The 24910-nt window shown below is 44.0% G+C and overlaps 1 protein-coding gene across 1 annotated transcript in view; it reads right to left on the bottom strand.

Moving 5' to 3' along the window:
* Positions 1–24664, bottom strand: part of LOC128640354 (tumor necrosis factor receptor superfamily member 1A-like) — a 68621-nt gene extending 43957 nt beyond the window's left edge. Inside the window, exon 1 of the mRNA XM_053692851.1 lies at positions 23706–24664. Coding sequence (XP_053548826.1) covers positions 23706–23726 — 21 coding nt within the window. The 5' untranslated portion in view covers positions 23727–24664. The remainder of the gene's footprint in view (positions 1–23705) is intronic.
* Positions 24665–24910: the final 246 nt, after the last annotated feature.

Below are 24910 nucleotides of genomic sequence, written 5' to 3'. Positions count from 1 at the left end.
CTATAAACAGGTGACAGTCTGAAGGAACAACATCACCCAGCTACCTATGTATGCCTGATTGTATCTATAAACAGGTGACAGGCTGAAGGAACAACATCACCCAGCTACCTATGTATGCCTGACTGTATTTATACACAGGTGACAGGCTGAAGGAACAACATCACCCAGCTACCTATGTATGCCTGACTGTATCTATAAACAGGTGACGGCTGAAGGAACAACATCACCCAGCTACCTATGTATGCCTGACTGTATCTATAAACAGGTGACAGGCTGAAGGAACAACATCACCCAGCTACCTATGTATGCCTGACTGTATCTATAAACAGGTGACAAGCTGAAGGAACAACATCACCCAGCTACCTATGTATGCCTGACTGTATCTATAAACAGGTGACGGCTGAAGGAACAACATCACCAAGCTACCTATGTATCCCTGACTGTATCTATACACAGGTGACAGGCTGAAGGAACAACATCACCCAGCTACCTATGTATGCCTGACTGTATCTATACACAGGTGACAGGCTGAAGGAACAACATCACCCAGCTACCTATGTATGCCTGACTGTATCTATACACAGGTGACGGCTGAAGTAACAACATCACCCAGCTACCTATGTATGCCTGACTGTATCTATACACAGGTGACGGCTGAAGGAACAACATCACCCAGCTACCTATGTATGCCTGACTGTATCTATACACAGGTGACAAGCTGAAGGAACAAGATCACCCAGCTACCTATATATGCCTGACTGTATCTATACACAGGTGACAGGCTGAAGGAACAACATCACCCAGCTACCTATGTATGCCTGACTGTATCTATAAACAGGTGACAGGCTGAAGGAACAACATCACCCAGCTACCTATGTATGCCTGACTGTATCTATAAACAGGTGAAAGGCTGAAGGAACAACATCACCCAGCTACCTATATATGCCTGACTGTATCTATAAACAGGTGGCAGGCTGAAGGAACAACATCACCCAGCTACCTATGTATGCCTGACTGTATCTATACACAGGTGACAGGCTGAAGGAACAACATCACCCAGCTACCTATGTATGCCTGACTATCTATAAACAGGTGACGGCTGAAGGAACAACATCACCCAGCTACCTATGTATGCCTGACTGTATCTATACACAGGTGACAGGCTGAAGGAACAACATCACCCAGCTACCTATGTATGCCTGACTGTATCTATACACAGGTGACAGGCTGAAGGAACAACATCACCCAGCTACCTATGTATGCCTGACTGTATCTATACACAGGTGACAGGCTGAAGGAACAACATCACCCAGCTACCTATGTATGCCTGACTGTATCTATACACAGGTGACAGGCTGAAGGAACAACATCACCCAGCTACCTATGTATGCCTGACTATCTTTAAACAGGTGACGGCTGAAGGAACAACATCACCCAGCTACTTATGTATGCCTGACTGTATCTATAAACAGGTGACGGCTGAAGGAACAACATCACCCAGCTACCTATGTATGCCTGACTGTATCTATACACAGGTGACAGGCTGAAGGAACAACATCACCCAGCTACCTATGTATGCCTGACTGTATCTATACACAGGTGACGGCTGAAGGAACAACATCCCCCAGCTACTTATGTATGCCTGACTGTATCTATACACAGGTGACGGCTGAAGGAACAACATCACCCAGCTACCTATGTATGCCTGACTGCATCTATAAACAGGTGACAGGCTGAAGGAACAACATCACCCAGCTACCTATGTATGCCTGACTGTATCTATACACAGGTGACAAGCTGAAGGAACAACATCACCCAGCTACCTATGTATGCCTGACTGTATCTATACACAGGTGACGGCTGAAGGAACAACATCCCCCAGCTACCTATGTATGCTTGACTGTATCTATAAACAGGTGACAGTCTGAAGGAACAACATTACCCAGCTACCTATGTATGCCTGATTGTATCTATAAACAGGTGACAGGCTGAAGGAACAACATCACCCAGCTACCTATGTATGCCTGACTGTATCTATAAACAGGTGACAAGCTGAAGGAACAACATCACCCAGCTACCTATGTATGCCTGACTGTATCTATAAACAGGTGACGGCTGAAGGAACAACATCACCCAGCTACCTATGTATGCCTGACTGTATCTATAAACAGGTGACGGCTGAAGGAACAACATCACCAAGCTACCTATGTATGCCTGACTGTATCTATACACAGGTGACAGGCTGAAGGAACAACATCACCCAGCTACCTATGTATGCCTGACTGTATCTATACACAGGTGACAGGCTGAAGGAACAACATCACCCAGCTACCTATGTATGCCTGACTGTATCTATAAACAGGTGACAGGCTGAAGGAACAACATCACCCAGCTACCTATGTATGCTTGACTGTATCTATACACAGGTGACAGGCTGAAGGAACAACATCACCCAGCTACCTATGTATGCCTGACTGTATCTATAAACAGGTGACAGGCTGAAGGAACAACATCACCCAGCTACCTATGTATGCCTGACTGTATCTATACACAGGTGACAGGCTGAAGGAACAACATCACCCAGCTACCTATGTATGCCTGACTGTATCTATAAACAGGTGACAGGCTGAAGGAACAACATCACCCAGCTACCTATGTATGCCTGACTGTATCTATACACAGGTGACAGGCTGAAGGAACAACATCACATAACCCAGCTACCTATGTATGCCTGACTGTATCTCTACACAGGTGACGGCTGAAGGAACAACATCACCCAGCTACCTATGTATGCCTGACTGTATCTATAAACAGGTGACAAGCTGAAGGAACAACATCCCCCAGCTACCTATGTATGCCTGACTGTATCTATACACAGGTGACAGGCTGAAGGAACAACATCCCCCAGCTACCTATGTATGCCTGACTGTATCTATAAACAGGTGACGGCTGAAGGAACAACATCACCCAGCTACCTATGTATGCCTGACTGTATCTATACACAGGTGACAGGCTGAAGGAACAACATCACCCAGCTACCTATGTATGCCTGACTGTATCTATAAACAGGTGACAAGCTGAAGGAACAACATCACCCAGCTACCTATGTATGCCTGACTGTATCTATAAACAGGTGACGGCTGAAGGAACAACATCACCCAGCTACCTATGTATGCCTGACTGTATCTATAAACAGGTGACGGCTGAAGGAACAACATCACCCAGCTACCTATGTATGCCTGACTGTATCTATAAACAGGTGACGGCTGAAGGAACAACATCACCCAGCTACCTATGTATGCCTGACTGTATCTATAAACAGGTGACGGCTGAAGGAACAAGATCACCCAGCTACCTATGTATGCCTGACTGTATCTATAAACAGGTGACAGGCTGAAGGAACAACATCACCCAGCTACCTATGTATGCCTGACTGTATCTATAAACAGGTGACAGGCTGAAGGAACAACATCACCCAGCTACCTATGTATGCCTGACTGTATCTATAAACAGGTGACAAGCTGAAGGAACAACATCACCCAGCTACCTATGTATGCCTGACTGTATCTATACACAGGTGACAGGCTGAAGGAACAACATCACTCAGCTACCTATGTATGCCTGACTGTATTTATACACAGGTGACGGCTGAAGGAACAACATCACCCAGCTACCTATGTATGCCTGACTGTATCTATACACAGGTGACAGGCTGAAGGAACAACATCACCCAGCTACCTATGTATGCCTGACTGTATCTATACACAGGTGACAGGCTGAAGGAACATGATCACCCAGCTACCTATGTATGCCTGACTGTATCTATACACAGGTGACAGGCTGAAGGAACAACATCACCCAGCTACCTATGTATGCCTGACTGTATCTATAAACAGGTGACGGCTGAAGGAACAACATCCCCCAGCTACCTATGTATGCCTGACTGTATCTATAAACAGGTGACGGCTGAAGGAACAACATCCCCCAGCTACCTATGTATGCCTGACTGTATCTATAAACAGGTGACGGCTGAAGGAACAACATCACCCAGCTACCTATGTATGCCTGACTGTATAAATAAACAGGTGACGGCTGAAGGAACAACATCACCCAGCTACCTATGTATGCCTGACTGTATCTATACACAGGTGACAAGCTGAAGGAACAACATCACCCAGCTACCTATGTATGCCTGACTGTATCTATGCACAGGTGACAGGCTGAAGGAACAACATCACCCAGCTACCTATGTATGCCTGATTGTATCTATAAACAGGTGACAAGCTGAAGGAACAACATCACCCAGCTATTTATGTATGCCTGACTGTATCTATACACAGGTGACAGGCTGAAGGAACAACATCACCCAGCTACCTATGTATGCCTGACTGTATTTATACACAGGTGACAGGCTGAAGGAACAACATCACCCAGCTACCTATGTATGCCTGACTGTATCTATAAACAGGTGACGGCTGAAGGAACAACATCACCCAGCTACCTATGTATGCCTGACTGTATCTATAAACAGGTGACAGGCTGAAGGAGCAACATCACCCAGCTACCTATGTATGCCTGACTGTATCTATAAACAGGTGACAGGCTGAAGGAACAACATCACCCAGCTACCTATGTATTCCTGACTGTATCTATACACAGGTGACAGGCTGAAGGAACAACATCACCCAGCTACCTATGTATGCCTGACTGTATAATAAACAGGTGACGGCTGAAGGAACAACATCACCCAGCTACCTATGTATGCCTGACTGTATCTATAAACAGGTGACGGCTGAAGGAACAACATCACCCAGCTACCTATGTATGCCTGACTGTATCTATAAACAGGTGACAGGCTGAAGGAACAACATCACCCAGCTACCTATGTATGCCTGACTGTATCTATACACAGGTGACGGCTGAAGGAACAACATCACCCAGCTACCTATGTATGCCTGACTGTATCTATACACAGGTGACAGGCTGAAGGAACAACATCACCCAGCTACCTATGTATGCCTGACTGTATCTATACACAGGTGACAGGCTGAAGGAACAACATCACCCAGCTACCTATGTATGCCTGACTGTATCTATAAAACAGGTGACAGGCTGAAGGAACAACATCACCCAGCTACCTATGTATGCCTGACTGTATCTATAAACAGGTGACAGGCTGAAGGAACAACATCACCCAGCTACCTATGTATGCCTGACTGTATCTATAAACAGGTGACAAGCTGAAGGAACAACATCACCCAGCTACCTATGTATGCCTGACTGTATCTATAAACAGGTGACGGCTGAAGGAACAACATCACCAAGCTACCTATGTATGCCTGACTGTATCTATACACAGGTGACAGCTGAAGGAACAACATCACCAGCTACCTATGTATGCCTGACTGTATCTATACACAGGTGACAGGCTGAAGGAACAACATCACCCAGCTACCTATGTATGCCTGACTGTATCTATACACAGGTGACAGGCTGAAGGAACAACATCACCCAGCTACCTATGTATGCCTGACTATCTTTAAACAGGTGACGGCTGAAGGAACAACATCACCCAGCTACCTATATATGCCTGACTGTATCTATACACAGGTGACAGGCTGAAGGAACAACATTACCCAGCTACCTATGTATGCCTGACTGTATCTATAAACAGGTGACAGGCTGAAGGAACAACATCACCCAGCTACCTATGTATGCCTGACTGTATCTATAAACAGGTGAAAGGCTGAAGGAACAACATCACCCAGCTACCTATTTATGCCTGACTGTATCTATAAACAGGTGGCAGGCTGAAGGAACAACATCACCCAGCTACCTATGTATGCCTGACTGTATCTATACACAGGTGACAGGCTGAAGGAACAACATCACCCAGCTACCTATGTATGCCTGACTGTATCTATACACAGGTGACGGCTGAAGGAACAACATCACCCAGCTACCTATGTATGCCTGACTGTATCTATACACAGGTGACAGGCTGAAGGAACAACATCACCCAGCTACCTATGTATGCCTGACTGTATCTATACACAGGTGACAGGCTGAAGGAACAACATCACCCAGCTACCTATGTATGCCTGACTGTATCTATACACAGGTGACGGCTGAAGGAACAACATCACCCAGCTACCTATGTATGCCTGACTGTATCTATACACAGGTGACAAGCTGAAGGAACAACATCACCCAGCTACTTATGTATGCCTGACTGTATCTATAAACAGGTGACAGGCTGAAGGAACAACATCACCCAGCTACCTATGTATGCCTGACTGTATCTATACACAGGTGACAGGCTGAAGGAACAACATCACCCAGCTACCTATGTATGCCTGACTATCTATAAACAGGTGACGGCTGAAGGAACAACATCACCCAGCTACCTATGTATGCCTGACTGTATCTATACACAGGTGACGGCTGAAGGAACAAGATCACCCAGCTACCTATGTATGCCTGACTGTATCTATAAACAGGTGACAGGCTGAAGGAACAACATCACCCAGCTACCTATGTATGCCTGACTGTATCTATACACAGGTGACGGCTGAAGGAACAACATCCCCCAGCTACTTATGTATGCCTGACTGTATCTATACACAGGTGACGGCTGAAGGAACAACATCACCCAGCTACCTATGTATGCCTGACTGTATCTATACACAGGTGACAGGCTGAAGGAACAACATCACCCAGCTACCTATGTATGCCTGACTGTATCTATACACAGGTGACAAGGCTGAAGGAACAACATCACCCAGCTACCTATGTATGCCTGACTGTATCTATACACAGGTGACGGCTGAAGGAACAACATCCCCCAGCTACCTATGTATGCTTGACTGTATCTATAAACAGGTGACAGTCTGAAGGAACAACATTACCCAGCTACCTATGTATGCCTGACTGTATCTATAAACAGGTGACAGGCTGAAGGAACAATATCACCCAGCTACCTATGTATGCCTGACTGTATCTATAAACAGGTGACAAGGCTGAAGGAACAACATCACCCAGCTACCTATGTATGCCTGACTGTATCTATAAACAGGTGACGGCTGAAGGAACAACATCACCCAGCTACCTATGTATGCCTGACTGTATCTATAAACAGGTGACGGCTGAAGGAACAACATCACCCAGCTACCTATGTATGCCTGACTGTATCTATAAACAGGTGACGGCTGAAGGAACAACATCACCCAAGCTACCTATGTATGCCTGACTGTATCTATACACAGGTGACAGCTGAAGGAACAACATCACCCAGCTACCTATGTATGCCTGACTGTATCTATACACAGGTGACAGGCTGAAGGAACAACATCACCCAGCTACCTATGTATGCCTGACTGTATCTATACACAGGTGACGGCTGAAGTAACAACATCACCCAGCTACCTATGTATGCCTGACTGTATCTATAAACAGGTGACGGCTGAAGGAACAACATCACCCAGCTACCTATGTATGCCTGACTGTATCTATACACAGGTGACGGCTGAAGGAACAACATCACCCAGCTACCTATGTATGCCTGACTGTATCTATACACAGGTGACAAGCTGAAGGAACAAGATCACCCAGCTACCTATATATGCCTGACTGTATCTATACACAGGTGACAGGCTGAAGGAACAACATCACCCAGCTACCTATGTATGCCTGACTGTATCTATAAACAGGTGACAGGCTGAAGGAACAACATCACCCAGCTACCTATGTAATGCCTGACTGTATCTATACACAGGTGACAGGCTGAAGGAACAACATCACCCAGCTACCTATGTATGCCTGGACTGTATCTATAAACAGGTGACAGGGCTGAAGGAACAACATCACCCAGCTACCTATATATGCCTGACTGTATCTATAAACAGGTGGCAGGGCTGAAGGAACAACATCACCCACTACCTATGTATGCCTGACTGTATCTAAGACACAGGTGACAGGCTGAAGGAACAACATCACCCAGCTACCTATGTATGCCTGACTGTATCTATAAACAGGTGACAGCTGAAGAACAACATCACCCAGCTACTTATGTATGCCTGACTGTATCTATACACAGGTGACGGCTGAAGGAACAACATCACCAAGCTACCTATAGTATGCCTGACTGCATCTATAAACAGGTGACAGGCTGAAGGAACAACATTCACCCAGCTACCTATGTAATGCCTGACTGTATCTATACACAGGTGACAGGCTGAAGGAACAACATCACCCAGCTACCTATGTATGCCTGACTGTATCTATACACAGGTGACGGCTGAAGGAACAACATCCCCCCAGCTACCTATGTATGCTTGACTGTATCTATACACAGGTGACAGTCTGAAGGAACAACATTACCCAGCTACCTATGTATGCCTGACTTGTATCTATAAACAGGTGACAGGCTGAAGGAACAACATCACCCAGCTACCTATGTATGCCTGACTGTATCTATAAACAGGTGACAAGCTGAAGGAACAACATCACCCAGCTACCTATGTATGCCTGACTGTATCTATAAACAGGTGACAGGCTGAAGGAACAACATCACCCAGCTACCTATGTATGCCTGACTGTATCTATAAACAGGTGACGGCTGAAGGAACAACATCACCCAGCTACCTATGTATGCCTGACTGTATCTATAAACAGGTGACAGGCTGAAGGAACAACATCACCAAGCTACCTATGTATGCCTGACTGTATCTATACACAGGTGACAGGCTGAAGGAACAACATCACCCAGCTACCTATGTATGCCTGACTGTATCTATAACAGGACAGGGAAGGAACAACATCACCCCAGCTCCAATGTATTCCTGACTGTATCTATAATCAGGTGACAGGCTGAAGGAACAACATCACCCAGCTACCTATGTATGCCTGACTGTATCTATAAACAGCGTGACAGGCTGAAGAACCAACATCACCCAGCTACCTATGTATGCCTGACTGTATCTATAACAGGTGACGGCTGAAGGAACAACATCACCAGCTACCTATGTATGCCTGACTGTATCTATAAACAGGTGACAAGCTGAGAGGAACAACATCACCCAGCTACCTATGTATGCCTGACTGTATCTATACACAGGTGACAGCTGAAGGAACAAGATCACCCAGCTACCTATGTATGCCTGACTGTATCGATACACAGGTGACCGGCTGAAGGAACAACATCACCCAGCTACCTATGTATGCCTGACTGTATCTATAAACAGGTGACATGCTGAAGGAACAACATCACCCAGCTACCTATGTATGCCTGACCTGTATCTATAAACAGGTGACATGCTTGAAGGAACAACATCACCCAGCTACCTATGTATGCCTGACTGTATCTATACACAGGTGACGGCTGAAGGAACAACATCACCCCAGCTACCTATGTATGCCTGACTGTATCTATAAACAGGTGACAGGCTGAAGGAACAACATCACCCAGCTACCTATGTATGCCTGACTGTATCTATAAACAGGTGACAAGCTGAAGGAACAACATCACCCAGCTACCTATGTATGCCTGACTGTATCTATAAACAGGTGACAGGCTGAAGGAACAACATCACCCAGCTACCTATGTATGCCTGACTGTATCTATACACAGGTGACAGGCTGAAGGAACAACATCACCCAGCTACCTATGTATGCCTGACTGTATCTATAAACAGTGACGGCTGAAGGAACAACATCACCCAGCTACCTATGTATGCCTGACTGTATCTATAAACAGGTGACAGGCTGAAGGAACAACATCACCCAGCTACCTATGTATGCCTGACTGTATCTATAAACAGGTGACAGGCTGAAGGAACAACATCACCCAGCTACCTATGTTATGCCTGGACTGTATCTATACACAGGTGACATGCTGAAGGAACAAACATCACCCAGCTACCTATGTATGCCTGACTGTATCTATACACAGGTGACAGGCTGAAGGAACAACATCACCCAGCACCTATGTATGCCTGACTGTATCTATACACAGGTGACAGGCTGAAGGAACAACATCACCCAGCTACCTATGTATGCCTGACTGTATCTATACACAGGTGACAGGCTGAAGGAACAACATCACCCAGCTACCTATGTATGCCTGACTGTATCTATAAACAGGTGACGGCTGAAGGAACAACATCACCCAGCTACCTATGTATGCCTGACTGTATCTATAAACAGGTGACAGGCTGAAGGAACAACATCACCCAGCTACCTATGTATGCCTGACTGTATCTATAAACAGGTGACAGGCTGAAGGAACAACATCACCCAGCTACCTATGTATGCCTGACTGTATCTATAAACAGGTGACAGGCTGAAGGAACAACATCACCCAGCTACCTATGTATGCCTGACTGTATCTATAAACAGGTGACAGGCTGAAGGAACAACATCACCCAGCTACCTATGTATGCCTGACTGTATCTATACACAGGTGACAGGCTGAAGGAACAACATCACCCAGCTACCTATGTATGCCTGACTGTATCTATACACAGGTGACAGGCTGAAGGAACAACATCACCCAGCTACCTATGTATGCCTGACTGTATCTATACACAGGTGACAGGCTGAAGGAACAACATCACCCAGCTACCTATGTATGCCTGACTGTATCTATACACAGGTGACAGGCTGAAGGAACAACATCACCCAGCTACCTATGTATGCCTGACTGTATCTATAAACAGGTGACAGGCTGAAGGAACAACATCACCCAGCTACCTATGTATGCCTGACTGTATCTATACACAGGTGACAGGCTGAAGGAACAACATCACCCAGCTACCTATGTATGCCTGACTGTATCTATAAACAGGTGACAAGGCTGAAGGAACAACATCACCCAGCTACCTATGTATGCCTGACTGTATCTATAAACAGGTGACAGGCTGAAGGAACAACATCACCCAGCTACCTAAGTATGCCTGACTGTATCTATAACATGTGACAGGCTGAAGGAACAACATCACCCAGCTACCTATGTATGCCTGACTGTATCTATACACAGGTGACAGGCTGAAGGAACAACATCACCCAGCTACCTATGTATGCCTGACTGTATCTATACACAGGTGACGGCTGAAGGAACAACATCCCCCAGCTACCTTATGTATGCCTGACTGTATCTATACACAGGTGAACAGGCTGAAGGAACAGATCAACATCACCCAGCTACCTATGTATGCCTGACTGTATCTATACACAGGTGACGGCTGAAGGAACAACATCACCCAGCTACCTATGTATGCCTGACTGTATCTATAAACAGGTGACAGGCTGAAGGAACAACATCACCCAGCTACCTATGTATGCCTGACTGTATCTATAAACAGGTGACGGCTGAAGGAACAACATCACCAGCTACCTATGTATCCCTGACTGTATCTATACACAGGTGACAGGCTGAAGGAACAACATCACCCAGCTACCTATGTATGCCTGACTGTATCTATACACAGGTGACAGGCTGAAGGAACAACATCACCCAGCTACCTATGTATGCCTGACTGTATCTATACACAGGTGACAAGCTGAAGGAACAACATCACCCAGCTACCTATGTATGCCTGACTGTATCTATACACAGGTGACAGGCTGAAGGAACAACATCACCCAGCTACCTATGTATGCCTGACTGTATCTATACACAGGTGACGGCTGAAGGAACAACATCACCCAGCTACCTATGTATGCCTGACTGTATCTATACACAGGTGACGGCTGAAGGAACAACATCACCCAGCTACCTATATATGCCTGACTGTATCTATACACAGGTGACAGGCTGAAGGAACAACATCACCCAGCTACCTATGTATGCCTGACTGTATCTATAAACAGGTGACAGGCTGAAGGAACAACATCACCCAGCTACCTATGTATGCCTGGACTGTATCTATACACAGGTGACAGCTGAAGGAACAACATCACCCAGCTACCTATGTATGCCTGACTGTATCTATAAACAGGTGACAGGCTGAAGGAACAACATCACCCAGCTACCTATATATGCCTGACTGTATCTATAAACAGGTGGCAGGCTGAAGGAACAACATCACCCAGCTACCTATGTATGCCTGACTGTATCTATACACAGGTGACAGGCTGAAGGAAACAACACATCACCCAGCTACCTATGTATGCCTGACTATCTATAAACAGGTGACGGCTGAAGGAACAACATCACCCAGCTACTATGTATGCCTGACTGTATCTATAAACAGGTGACAAGCTGAAGGAAACAACATCACCCAGCTACCTATGTATGCCTGAACTGTATTCTATACACAGGTGACAGGCTGAAGGAACAACGTCACCCAGCTACCTATGTATGCCTGACTGTATCTATACACAGGTGACGGCTGAAGGAACAACATCACCCAGCTACTTATGTATGCCTGACTGTATCTATACACAGGTGACGGCTGAAGGAACAACATCACCCAGCTACTTATGTATGCCTGACTGTATCTATAAACAGGTGACAAGCTGAAGGAACAACATCACCCAGCTACCTATGTATGCCTGACTGTATCTATACACAGGTGACGGCTGAAGGAACAACATCACCCAGCTACTTATGTATGCCTGACTGTATCTATAAACAGGTGACAAGCTGAAGGAACAACATCACCCAGCTACCTATGTATGCCTGACTGTATCTATACACAGGTGACAGGCTGAAGGAACAACGTCACCCAGCTACCTATGTATGCCTGACTGTATCTATACACAGGTGACGGCTGAAGGAACAACATCACCCAGCTACCTATGTATGCCTGACTGTATCTATACACAGGTGACAGGCTGAAGGAACAACATCACCCAGCTACCTATGTATGCCTGACTGTATCTATACACAGGTGACAGGCTGAAGGAACAACATCACCCAGCTACCTATGTATGCCTGACTGTATCTATACACAGGTGACAGGCTGAAGGAACAACATCACCCAGCTACCTATGTATGCCTGACTGTATCTATACACAGGTGACAGGCTGAAGGAACAACATCACCCAGCTACCTATGTATGCCTGACTGTATCTATACACAGGTGACAGGCTGAAGGAACAACATCACCCAGCTACCTATGTATGCCTGACTTATCTATACACAGGTGACGGCTGAAGGAACAACATCACCCAGCTACCTATGTATGCCTGACTGTATCTATACACAGGTGACGCTGAAGGAACAACATCACCCAGCTACTATGTATGCCTGACTGTATCTATACACATGTGACAGGCTGAAGGAACAACATCACCCAGCTACCTATGTATGCCTGACTGTATCTATACACAGGTGACAGGCTGAAGGAACAACATCACCCAGCTACCTATGTATGCCTGACTGTATCTATACACAGGTGACAGGCTGAAGGAACAACATCACCCAGCCTACCTATGTATGCCTGACTGTATCTATACACAGGTGACGGCTGAAGGAACAAACATCACCCAGCTACCTATGTATGCCTGACTGTATCTATAAACAGGTGACAGGCTGAAGGAACAACATCACCCAGCTACCTATGTATGCCTGACTGTATCTATACACAGGTGACAAGCTGAAGGAACAACATCCCCCAGCTACCTATGTATGCCTGACTGTATCTATACACAGGTGACAAGCTGAAGGAACAAGCATCACCCAGCTAACCTATGTATGCCTGACTGTATCTATACACAGGTGACAGCTGAAGGAACAACGATCACCCAGCTACCTATGTATGCCTGACTGTATCTATACACAGGTGACGGCTGAAGGAACAACATCACCCAGCTACTTATGTATGCCTGACTGTATCTATAAACAGGTGACAGGCTGAAGGAACAACATCACCCAGCTACCTATGTATGCCTGACTGTATCTATAAACAGGTGACAGGCTGAAGGAACAACATCACCCAGCTACCTATAGTATGCCTGACCTGTATCTATAAACAGGTGACAGGCTGAAGGAACAACATCACCCAGCTACCTATGTATGCCTGACTGTATCTATACACAGGTGACAGGCTGAAGGAACAACATCACCCAGCTACCTATGTATGCCTGACTGTATCTATACACAGGTGACGGCTGAAGGAACAACATCACCCAGCTACTTATGTATGCCTGACTGTATCTATAAACAGGTGACAGGCTGAAGGAACAACATCACCCAGCTACCTATGTATGCCTGACTGTATCTATAAACAGGTGACGGCTGAAGGAACAACATCACCCAGCTACCTATGTATGCCTGACTGTATCTATAAACAGGTGACAGGCTGAAGGAACTAACATCACCCAGCTACCTATGTATGCCTGACTGTATCTATAACACAGGTGGACAGGCTGAAGGAACAACATCACCCAGCTACCTATGTATGCTGACTGTATCTATAAACTGTGACAGGCTGAAGGAACAACATCACCCAGCTACCTATGTATGCCTGGACTATCTATAAACAGGTGACCAGGCTGATAGGACACAACATCACCCAGCTACCTATGTATGCCTGACTGTATCCTATACACAAGTGACAGGCTGAAGGAACAACATCACCCAGCTACCTATGTATGCCTGACTGTACTATACACAGGTGACAGGCTGAAGAACAACATCACCCAGCTACCTATGTATGCCTGACTGTATCTATAAACAGGTGACGGCTGAAGGAACAACATCACCCAGCTACCTATGTATGCCTGACTGTATCTATTAAACAGGTGACGGTTGAAGGAACAACATCACCCAGCTACCTATGTATGCCTGACTGTATCTATAAACAGGTGACAAGCTGAAGGATCAACATCCCCCAGCAACCTATGTATGCCTGACTGTATCTATACACAGGTGACAAGCTGAAGGAACAAGATCACCCAGCTACCTATGTATGCCTGACTGTATCTATACACAGGTGACAAGCTGAAGGAACAAGATCACCCAGCTACCTATGTATGCCTGACTGTATCTATACACAGGTGACGGCTGAAGGAACAACATCACCCAGCTACTTATGTATGCCTGACTGTATCTATAAACAGGTGACAGGCTGAAGGAACAACATCACCCAGCTACCTATATATGCCTGACTGTATCTATAAACAGGTGACAGGCTGAAGGAACAACATCACCCAGCTACCTATATATGCCTGACTGTATCTATAAACAGGTGACAGGCTGAAGGAACAACATCACCCAGCTACCTATGTATGCCTGACTGTATCTATAAACAGGTGACAGGCTGAAGGAACAACATCACCCAGCTACCTATGTATGCCTGACTGTATCTATACACAGGTGACGGCTGAAGGAACAACATCACCCAGCTATTTATGTATGCCTGACTTTATCTATAAACAGGTGACAGGCTGAAGGAACAACATCACCCAGCTACCTATGTATGCCTGACTGTATCTATACACAGGTGACGGCTGAAGGAACAACATCACCCAGCTACCTATGTATGCCTGACTGTATCTATAAACAGGTGACAGGCTGAAGGAACAACATCACCCAGCTACCTATGTATGCCTGACTGTATCTATAAACAGGTGACAGGCTGAAGGAACAACATCACCCAGCTACCTATGTATGCCTGACTGTATCTATAAACAGGTGACAGGCTGAAGGAACAACATCACCCAGCTACCTATGTATGCCTGACTATCTATAAACAGGTGACAGGCTGAAGGAACAACATCACCCAGCTACCTATGTATGCCTGACTGTATCTATACACAGGTGACGGCTGAAGGAACAACATCACCCAGCTACCTATGTATGCCTGACTGTATCTATACACAGGTGACGGCTGAAGGAACAACATCACCCAGCTACCTATGTATGCCTGACTGTATCTATACACAGGTGACAGGCTGAAGGAACAACATCACCCAGCTACCTATGTATGCCTGACTGTATCTATACACAGGTGACAGGCTGAAGGAACAACATCACCCAGCTACCTATGTATGCCTGACTATCTTTAAACAGGTGACGGCTGAAGGAACAACATCACCCAGCTACCTATGTATGCCTGACTGTATCTATAAACAGGTGACAGGCTGAAGGAACAACATCACCCAGCTACCTATGTATGCCTGACTGTATCTATAAACAGGTGACGGCTGAAGGAACAACATCACCCAGCTACCTATGTATGCCTGACTGTATCTATACACAGGTGACAGGCTGAAGGAACAACATCACCCAGCTACCTATGTATGCCTGACTGTATCTATAAACAGGTGACAAGCTGAAGGAACAACATCACCCAGCTACCTATGTATGCCTGACTGTATCTATAAACAGGTGACAGGCTGAAGGAACAACATCACCCAGCTACCTATGTATGCCTGACTGTATCTATAAACAGGTGACGGCTGAAGGAACAACATCACCCAGCTACCTATGTATGCCTGACTGTATCTATAAACAGGTGACGGCTGAAGGAACAACATCACCCAGCTACCTATGTATGCCTGACTGTATCTATAAACAGGTGACGGCTGAAGGAACAACATCACCCAGCTACCTATGTATGCCTAACTGTATCTATACACAGGTGACGGCTGAAGGAACAACATCACCCAGCTACTTATGTATGCCTGACTGTATCTATACACAGGTGACAGGCTGAAGGAACAACATCACCCAGCTACCTATGTATGCCTGACTGTATCTATAAACAGGTGACAAGCTGAAGGAACAACATCACCCAGCTACCTATGTATGCCTGACTGTATCTATACACAGGTGACAGACTGAAGGAACAACATCACCCAGCTACCTATGTATGCCTGACTGTATCTATACACAGGTGACAAGCTGAAGGAACAACATCACCCAGCTACCTATGTATGCCTGACTGTATCTATAAACAGGTGACAGGCTGAAGGAACAACATCACCCAGCTACCTATGTATGCCTGACTGTATCTATACACAGGTGACGGCTGAAGGAACAAGATCACCCAGCTACCTATGTATGCCTGACTGTATCTATACACAGGTGACAAGCTGAAGGAACAACATCACCCAGCTACCTATGTATGCTTGACTGTATCTATAAACAGGTGACAGGCTGAAGGAACAACATCACCCAGCTACCTATGTATGCCTGACTGTATCTATAAACAGGTGACGGCTGAAGGAACAACATCACCCAGCTACCTATGTATGCCTGACTGTATCTATACACAGGTGACAAGCTGAAGGAACAACATCACCCAGCTACCTATGTATGCCTGACTGTATCTATACACAGGTGACAGGCTGAAGGAACAACATCACCCAGCTACCTATGTATGCCTGACTGTATCTATACACAGGTGACAGGCTGAAGGAACAACATCACCCAGCTACCTATGTATGCCTGACTATCTTTAAACAGGTGACGGCTGAAGGAACAACATCACCCAGCTACTTATGTATGCCTGACTGTATCTATAAACAGGTGACAAGCTGAAGGAACAACATCACCCAGCTACCTATGTATGCCTGACTGTATCTATAAACAGGTGACAGGCTGAAGGAACAACATCACCCAGCTACCTATGTATGCCTGACTGTATCTATAAACAGGTGACGGCTGAAGGAACAACATCACCCAGCTACCTATGTATGCCTGACTGTATCTATAAACAGGTGACGGCTGAAGGAACAACATCACCCAGCTACCTATGTATGCCTGACTGTATCTATAAACAGGTGACGGCTGAAGGAACAACATCACCCAGCTACCTATGTATGCCTGACTGTATCTATACACAGGTGACGGCTGAAGGAACAACATCACCCAGCTACTTATGTATGCCTGACTGTATCTATAAACAGGTGACAGGCTGAAGGAACAACATCACCCAGCTACCTATGTATGCCTGACTGTATCTATACACAGGTGACAAGCTGAAGGAACAACATCACCCAGCTACCTATGTATGCCTGACTGCATCTATACACAGGTGACAGGCTGAAGGAACAACATCACCCAGCTACCTATGTATGCCTGACTGTATCTATAAACAGGTGACAAGCTGAAGGAACAACATCACCCAGCTACCTATGTATGCCTGACTGTATCTATACACAGGTGACAAGCTGAAAGAACAACATCACCCAGCTACCTATGTATGCCTGACTGTATCTATAAACAGGTGACAGGCTGAAGGAACAACATCACCCAGCTACCTATGTATGCCTGACTGTATCTATACACAGGTGACGGCTGAAGGAACAAGATCACCCAGCTACCTATGTATGCCTGACTGTATCTATACACAGGTGACAAGCTGAAGGAACAACATCACCCAGCTACCTATGTATGCTTGACTGTATCTATAAACAGGTGACAGGCTGAAGGAACAACATCACCCAGCTACCTATGTATGCCTGACTGTATCTATAAACAGGTGACGGCTGAAGGAACAACATCACCCAGCTACCTATGTATGCCTGACTGTATCTATACACAGGTGACAAGCTGAAGGAACAACATCACCCAGCTACCTATGTATGCCTGACTGTATCTATACACAGGTGACGGCTGAAGGAACAACATCACCCAGCTACCTATGTATGCCTGACTGTATCTATGCACAGGTGACAGGCTGAAGGAACAACATCACCCAGCTACCTATGTATGCCTGACTGTATCTATACACAGGTGACAGCTGAAGGAACAACATCACCCAGCTACCTATGTATGCCTGACTGTATCTATAAACAGGTGACGGCTGAAGGAACAACATCACCCAGCTACCTATGTATGCCTGACTGTATCTATACACAGGTGACAAGCTGAAGGAACAACATCACCCAGCTACTTATGTATGCCTGACTATCTATAAACAGGTGACGGCTGAAGGAACAACATCACCCAGCTACCTATGTATGCCTGACTGTATCTATACACAGGTGACAGGCTGAAGGAACAACATCACCCAGCTACCTATGTATGCCTGACTGTATCTATAAACAGGTGACAGGCTGAAGGAACAACATCACCCAGCTACCTATGTATGCCTGACTGTATCTATACACAGGTGACAAGCTGAAGGAACAAGATCACCCAGCTACCTATGTATGCCTGACTGTATCTATACACAGGTGACAGGCTGAAGGAACAACATCACCCAGCTACCTATGTATGCCTGACTGTATCTATACACAGGTGACAGGCTGAAGGAACAACATCACCCAGCTACCTATGTATGCCTGACTGTATCTATACACAGGTGACAGGCTGAAGGAACAACATCACCCAGCTACCTATGTATGCCTGACTGTATCTATAAACAGGTGACAGGCTGAAGGAACAACATCACCCAGCTACCTATGTATGCCTGACTGTATCTATACACAGGTGACAGGCTGAAGGAACAACATCACCCAGCTACCTATGTATGCCTGACTGTATCTATAAACAGGTGACAGGCTGAAGGAACAACATCACCCAGCTACCTATGTATGCCTGACTGTATCTATACACAGGTGACAGGCTGAAGGAACAACATCACCCAGCTACCTATGTATGCCTGACTGTATCTATAAACAGGTGACAAGCTGAAGGAACAACATCACCAAGCTACCTATGTATGCCTGACTGTATCTATGCACAGGTGACAGGCTGAAGGAACAACATCACCCAGCTACTTATGTATGCCTGACTGTATCTATAAACAGGTGACAAGCTGAAGGAACAACATCACCCAGCTACCTATGTATGCCTGACTGTATCTATACACAGGTGACAAGCTGAAGGAACAACATCACCCAGCTACTTATGTATGCCTGACTGTATCTATACACAGGTGACAAGCTGAAGGAACAACATCACCCAGCTACTTATGTATGCCTGACTATCTATAAACAGGTGAAAGCTGAAGGAACAATCACTGTACATAGAGCAGAGGAAGGAAATTAGGGTCTAATGCCAGTACAGTCCCTAACAGATTCAGGGGATATCGCTGATTCCTTTTAATGCTGGCAAGTTTTTGACATTTGGGCCTCTCCCTGTATGACTGACCCCCTCTCATAGGCTCAGTAGTCTCCTGTTTTCTGTGTGATAAAAATAACACTTCCTCATTCACTGCCTGAAACGTGAAGCAACAAGCAGAAGCAGGCGATTAAGCAACACTTACGCAAATTGCACAATATAAGGCAGTAATCTATAGAACAGGCTCTCCACCTATATCTTTCTCTTTTTAGCAGGTTGCTCATGTCTCTGGCCTAGATTCACTAAGACTTTCTCCCTTTCCTTTATTATTTTATGCAACCTCACAGTTGCCTAAATTCACTAACATGTTGGTGCACTAACCTCAGCCGTCTCTCCAACTTCACCAGTTCCTATATAATTCAAAGGGCATTTCTCTAATCATTAGTGAATCTGCTACAGAGAATAACATATGGACCAGTTCCTATATAATTCTCAGGTCATTTCTCTAATCATTAGTGAATCTGCTACAGAGAATAAGATATGGACCTGTTCCTATATAATTCTCAGGTCATTTCTCTAATCATTAGTGAATCTGCTACAGATAATAACATATGGAACAGTTCCTATATAATTATCAGGTCATTTCTCCAATCATTAGTGAATCTGCTACAGAGAATAAGATATGGACCAGTTCCTATATAATTCTCAGGTCATTTCTCTAATCATTAGTGAATCTGCTACAGATAATAACATATGGACCCGTTCCTATATAATTGTCAGGTCATTTCTCTAATCATTAGTGAATCTGCTACAGAGAATAAGATATGGACCAGTTCCTATATAATTATCAGGTCATTTCTCTAATCATTAGTGAATCTGCTACAGAGAATAAGATATGGACCAGTTCCTATATAATTCTCAGGTCATTTCTCCAATCATTAGTGAATCTGCTACAGAGAATAAGATATGGACCAGTTCCTATATAATTATTAGGTCATTTCTCTAATCATTAGTGAATCTGCTACAGAGAATAAGATATGGACCAGTTCCTATATAATTATCAGGTCATTTCTCTAATCATTAGTGAATCTGCTACAGAGAATAAGATATGGACCAGTTCCTATATAATTCTAAGGTCATTTCTCTAATCATTAGTGAATCTGCTACAGAGAATAACATATGGACCAGTTCCTATATAATTATCAGGCCATTTCTCTAATCATTAGTGGATCTGCTACAGAGAATAAGACATGGACCAGTTCCTATATAATTATCAGGTCATTTCTCTAATCATTAGTGAATCTGCTACAGAGAATAAGACATGGACCAGTTCCTATATAATTCTCAGGTCATTTCTCTAATCATTAGTGAATCTGCTACAGAGAATAAGATATGGACCAGTTCCTATATAATTCTCAGGTCATTTCTCTAATCATTAGTGAATCTGCTACAGATAATAACATATGGACCAGTTCCTATATAATTATCAGGTCATTTCTCTAATCATTAGTGAATCTGCTAGAGAGAATAACATATGGACCAGTTCCTATATAATTCTAAGGTCATTTCTCTAATCATTAGTGAATCTGCTACAGAGAATAACATATGGACCAGTTCCTATATAATTCTCAGGTCATTTCTCTAATCATTAGTGAATCTGCTAGAGAGAATAACATATGGACCAGTTCCTATATAATTCTAAGGTCATTTCTCTAATCATTAGTGAATCTGCTACAGAGAATAAGATATGGACCAGTTCCTATATAATTATCAGGTCATTTCTCTAATCATTAGTGAATCTGCTACAGAGAATAAGATATGGACCAGTTCCTATATAATTCTCAGGTCATTTCTCTAATCATTAGTGAATCTGCTACAGAGAATAAGATATGGACCAGTTCCTATATAATTCTCAGGTCATTTCTCTAATCATTAGTGAATCTGCTACAGATAATAACATATGGACCAGTTCCTATATAATTCTAAGGTCATTTCTCTAATCATTAGTGAATCTGCTACAGAGAATAACATATGGACCAGTTCCTATATAATTATCAGGTCATTTCTCTAATCATTAGTGAATCTGCTACAGAGAATAAGATATGGACCCGTTCCTATATAATTATCAGGTCATTTCTCTAATCATTAGTGAATCTGCTACATAGAATAAGATATGGACCAGTTCCTATATAATTCTCAGGTCATTTCTCTAATCATTAGTGAATCTGCTACAGAGAATAAGATATGGACCAGTTCCTATATAATTATCAGGTCATTTCTCTAATCATTAGTGAATATGCTACAGAGAATAAGATATGGACCAGTTCCTATATAATTCTCAGGTCATTTCTCTAATCATTAGTGAATCTGCTACAGAGAATAAGATATGGACCAGTTCCTATATAATTCAAAGGGCATTTCTCTAATCATTAGTGAATCTGCTACAGAGAATAAGATATGGACCAGTTCCTATATAATTATCAGGTAATTTCTCTAATCATTAGTGAATCTGCTACAGAGAATAAGATATGGACCAGTTCCTATATAATTTTCAGGTAATTTCTCTAATCATTAGTGAATCTGCTACAGATAATAACATATGGACCAGTTCCTATATAATTCTCAGGTCATTTCTCTAATCATTAGTGAATCTGCTATAGAGAATAAGATATGGACCAGTTCCTATATAATTATCAGGTCATTTCTCTAATCATTAGTGAATCTGCTACAGAGAATAAGATATGGACCCGTTCCTATATAATTATCAGGTAATTTCTCTAATCATTAGTGAATCTGCTAGAGAGAATAAGATATGGACCAGTTCCTATATAATTATCAGGTCATTTCTCCAATCATTAGTGAATCTGCTACAGAGAATAAGATATGGACCAGTTCCTATATAATTATCAGGCCATTTCTCTAATCATTAGTGAATCTGCTACAGAGAATAACATATGGACCAGTTCCTATATAATTCTCAGGTCATTTCTCTAATCATTAGTGAATCTGCTACAGAGAATAACATATGGACCAGTTGCTATATAATTCTCAGGTCATTTCTCTAATCATTAGTGAATCTGCTACAGATAATAACATATGGACCAGTTCCTATATAATTATCAGGTCATTTCTCCAATCGTTAGTGAATCTGCTACAGAGAATAACATATGGACCAGTTCCTATATAATTCTCAGGTTATTTCTCTAATCATTAGTGAATCTGCTACAGAGAATAAGATATGGACCAGTTCCTATATAATTATCAGGTCATTTCTCTAATCATTAGTGAATCTGCTACAGATAATAACATATGGACCAGTTCCTATATAATTCTAAGGTCATTTCTCTAATCATTAGTGAATCTGCTACAGAGAATAAGATATGGACCAGTTCCTATATAATTATCAGGTCATTTCTCTAATCATTAGTGAATCTGCTACAGATAATAACATATGGACCCGTTCCTATATAATTATCAGGGCATTTCTCCAATCATTAGTGAATCTGCTACAGATAATAACATATGGACCAGTTCCTATATAATTCTCAGGTCATTTCTCTAATCATTAGTGAATCTGCTACAGATAATAACATATGGACCCGTTCCTTTGTGTATTTTACCTGTGTCTGCGCTGCACTTGTTGCTATAAAACTAAAAAAGATAAATAAAGGTCTTGTTTCTAATTCCTGTCAGCAGAGTGTTAGCTCTTGTACCGAGTTATAAGCAGTATCATTAACCTTTTACTCACCATTACAAATAGTGCAGTCATATTTCAGCCCCTCATAGGACCTTGCAGTCTCATGTTCCTTCTGGGATATTGGGGAGACTGTCTCTGATATAACTAATGTATCTTTGTCATTTTCTGTCTCTTACTGTCTCTAGCTGTGAATCTGTCACTTTATCTCACTGATTATCTCTCTTTTTCCTGTCTATCTCATCCTCTCTGTCTCTTGCCCTGTCTCTCTCTTCCTGTGTGCGTCTGTCTGTCACTCTCTTGATTAGTTTACTCTCTGTCTGTCTCTCTCGGTCTCTTTTTCTCTCTCGCAGTCTCTGTCTCTCTGTCTCTGTCTCTCTGTCTCTGTGTGTGTCTCTCTCTCTCAGTCTCTATCTCTGTGTGTCTCTCTGTCTCTCTCTCTGTCTCTGTGTGTCTCTCTGTCTCTGTGTGTGTCTCTCTCTCAGTCTCTCTCTCTCTCTGTCTCTGTGTGTATCTCTGTCTTCCTGTCTCTCTCGGCCTCTGTTTCTCTCTCTTAGTCTCTGTTTCTCTGTCTCAGTCTCTGTCTCTCTCTGTCTCTCTGTCTCTGTGTCTCTGTCTTCCTGTCTCTCTCGGACTCTGTTTCTCTCTCTCAGTCTCTCTGTATGTCTCTGTCTCTCTGTCTCTCTCTCTGTCTCTGTGTGTCTCTCTGTCTTCCTGTCTCTCTCGGTCTCTGTTTCTCTCTCTCAGTCTCTGTCTCTGTGTGTCTCTCTGTCTCTGTGTGTCTCTCTGTCTCTCTGTATGTCTCTGTCTCTCTCTCTGTCACTGTGTGTCTCTTTCTCTGTCTTCCTGTCTCTCTCGGTCTCTGTTTCTCAGTCTCTGTCTCTCTCTCTCTCTCTCTCTGTGTCTCTTTTCCTGTCTCTCTTGTTGTCTGCCTGTCTAAAAGTCTGTTTCCCAACAAAATAAACTTCCTGTAAATTGTTTAATGCAAGCTCTCCGGATGTGACAGGGCTAACCCGAAGGGGAGGGGAGTTTGGAATTTGGGGAGGAGAAAAACAGAAATATGGAGAGGGTGGGGGATACATGAGACTGAGGAAAGTCAGATATAACGAGAGAGAGCGCATGTTTTAGTCCTAAAGAGCTTCACCTGTCTTTTTTTTTCTATGTAACTGATTCACTAAAGCTCCCTCCAGCCTCACCTGTCCCTATGTTATTCTATGTAACTGATTCACTAAAGCTCCCTCCAGCCTCACCTGTCCCTA

Source organism: Bombina bombina, chromosome 9 (genome assembly GCF_027579735.1).
Source record: "Bombina bombina isolate aBomBom1 chromosome 9, aBomBom1.pri, whole genome shotgun sequence".
In the NCBI taxonomy this organism is placed as follows: domain Eukaryota; kingdom Metazoa; phylum Chordata; class Amphibia; order Anura; family Bombinatoridae; genus Bombina; species Bombina bombina.
The sequence above is the reverse complement of the archived record's forward strand: the minus strand, read 5'-3'. Positions and strand labels throughout refer to the sequence as shown.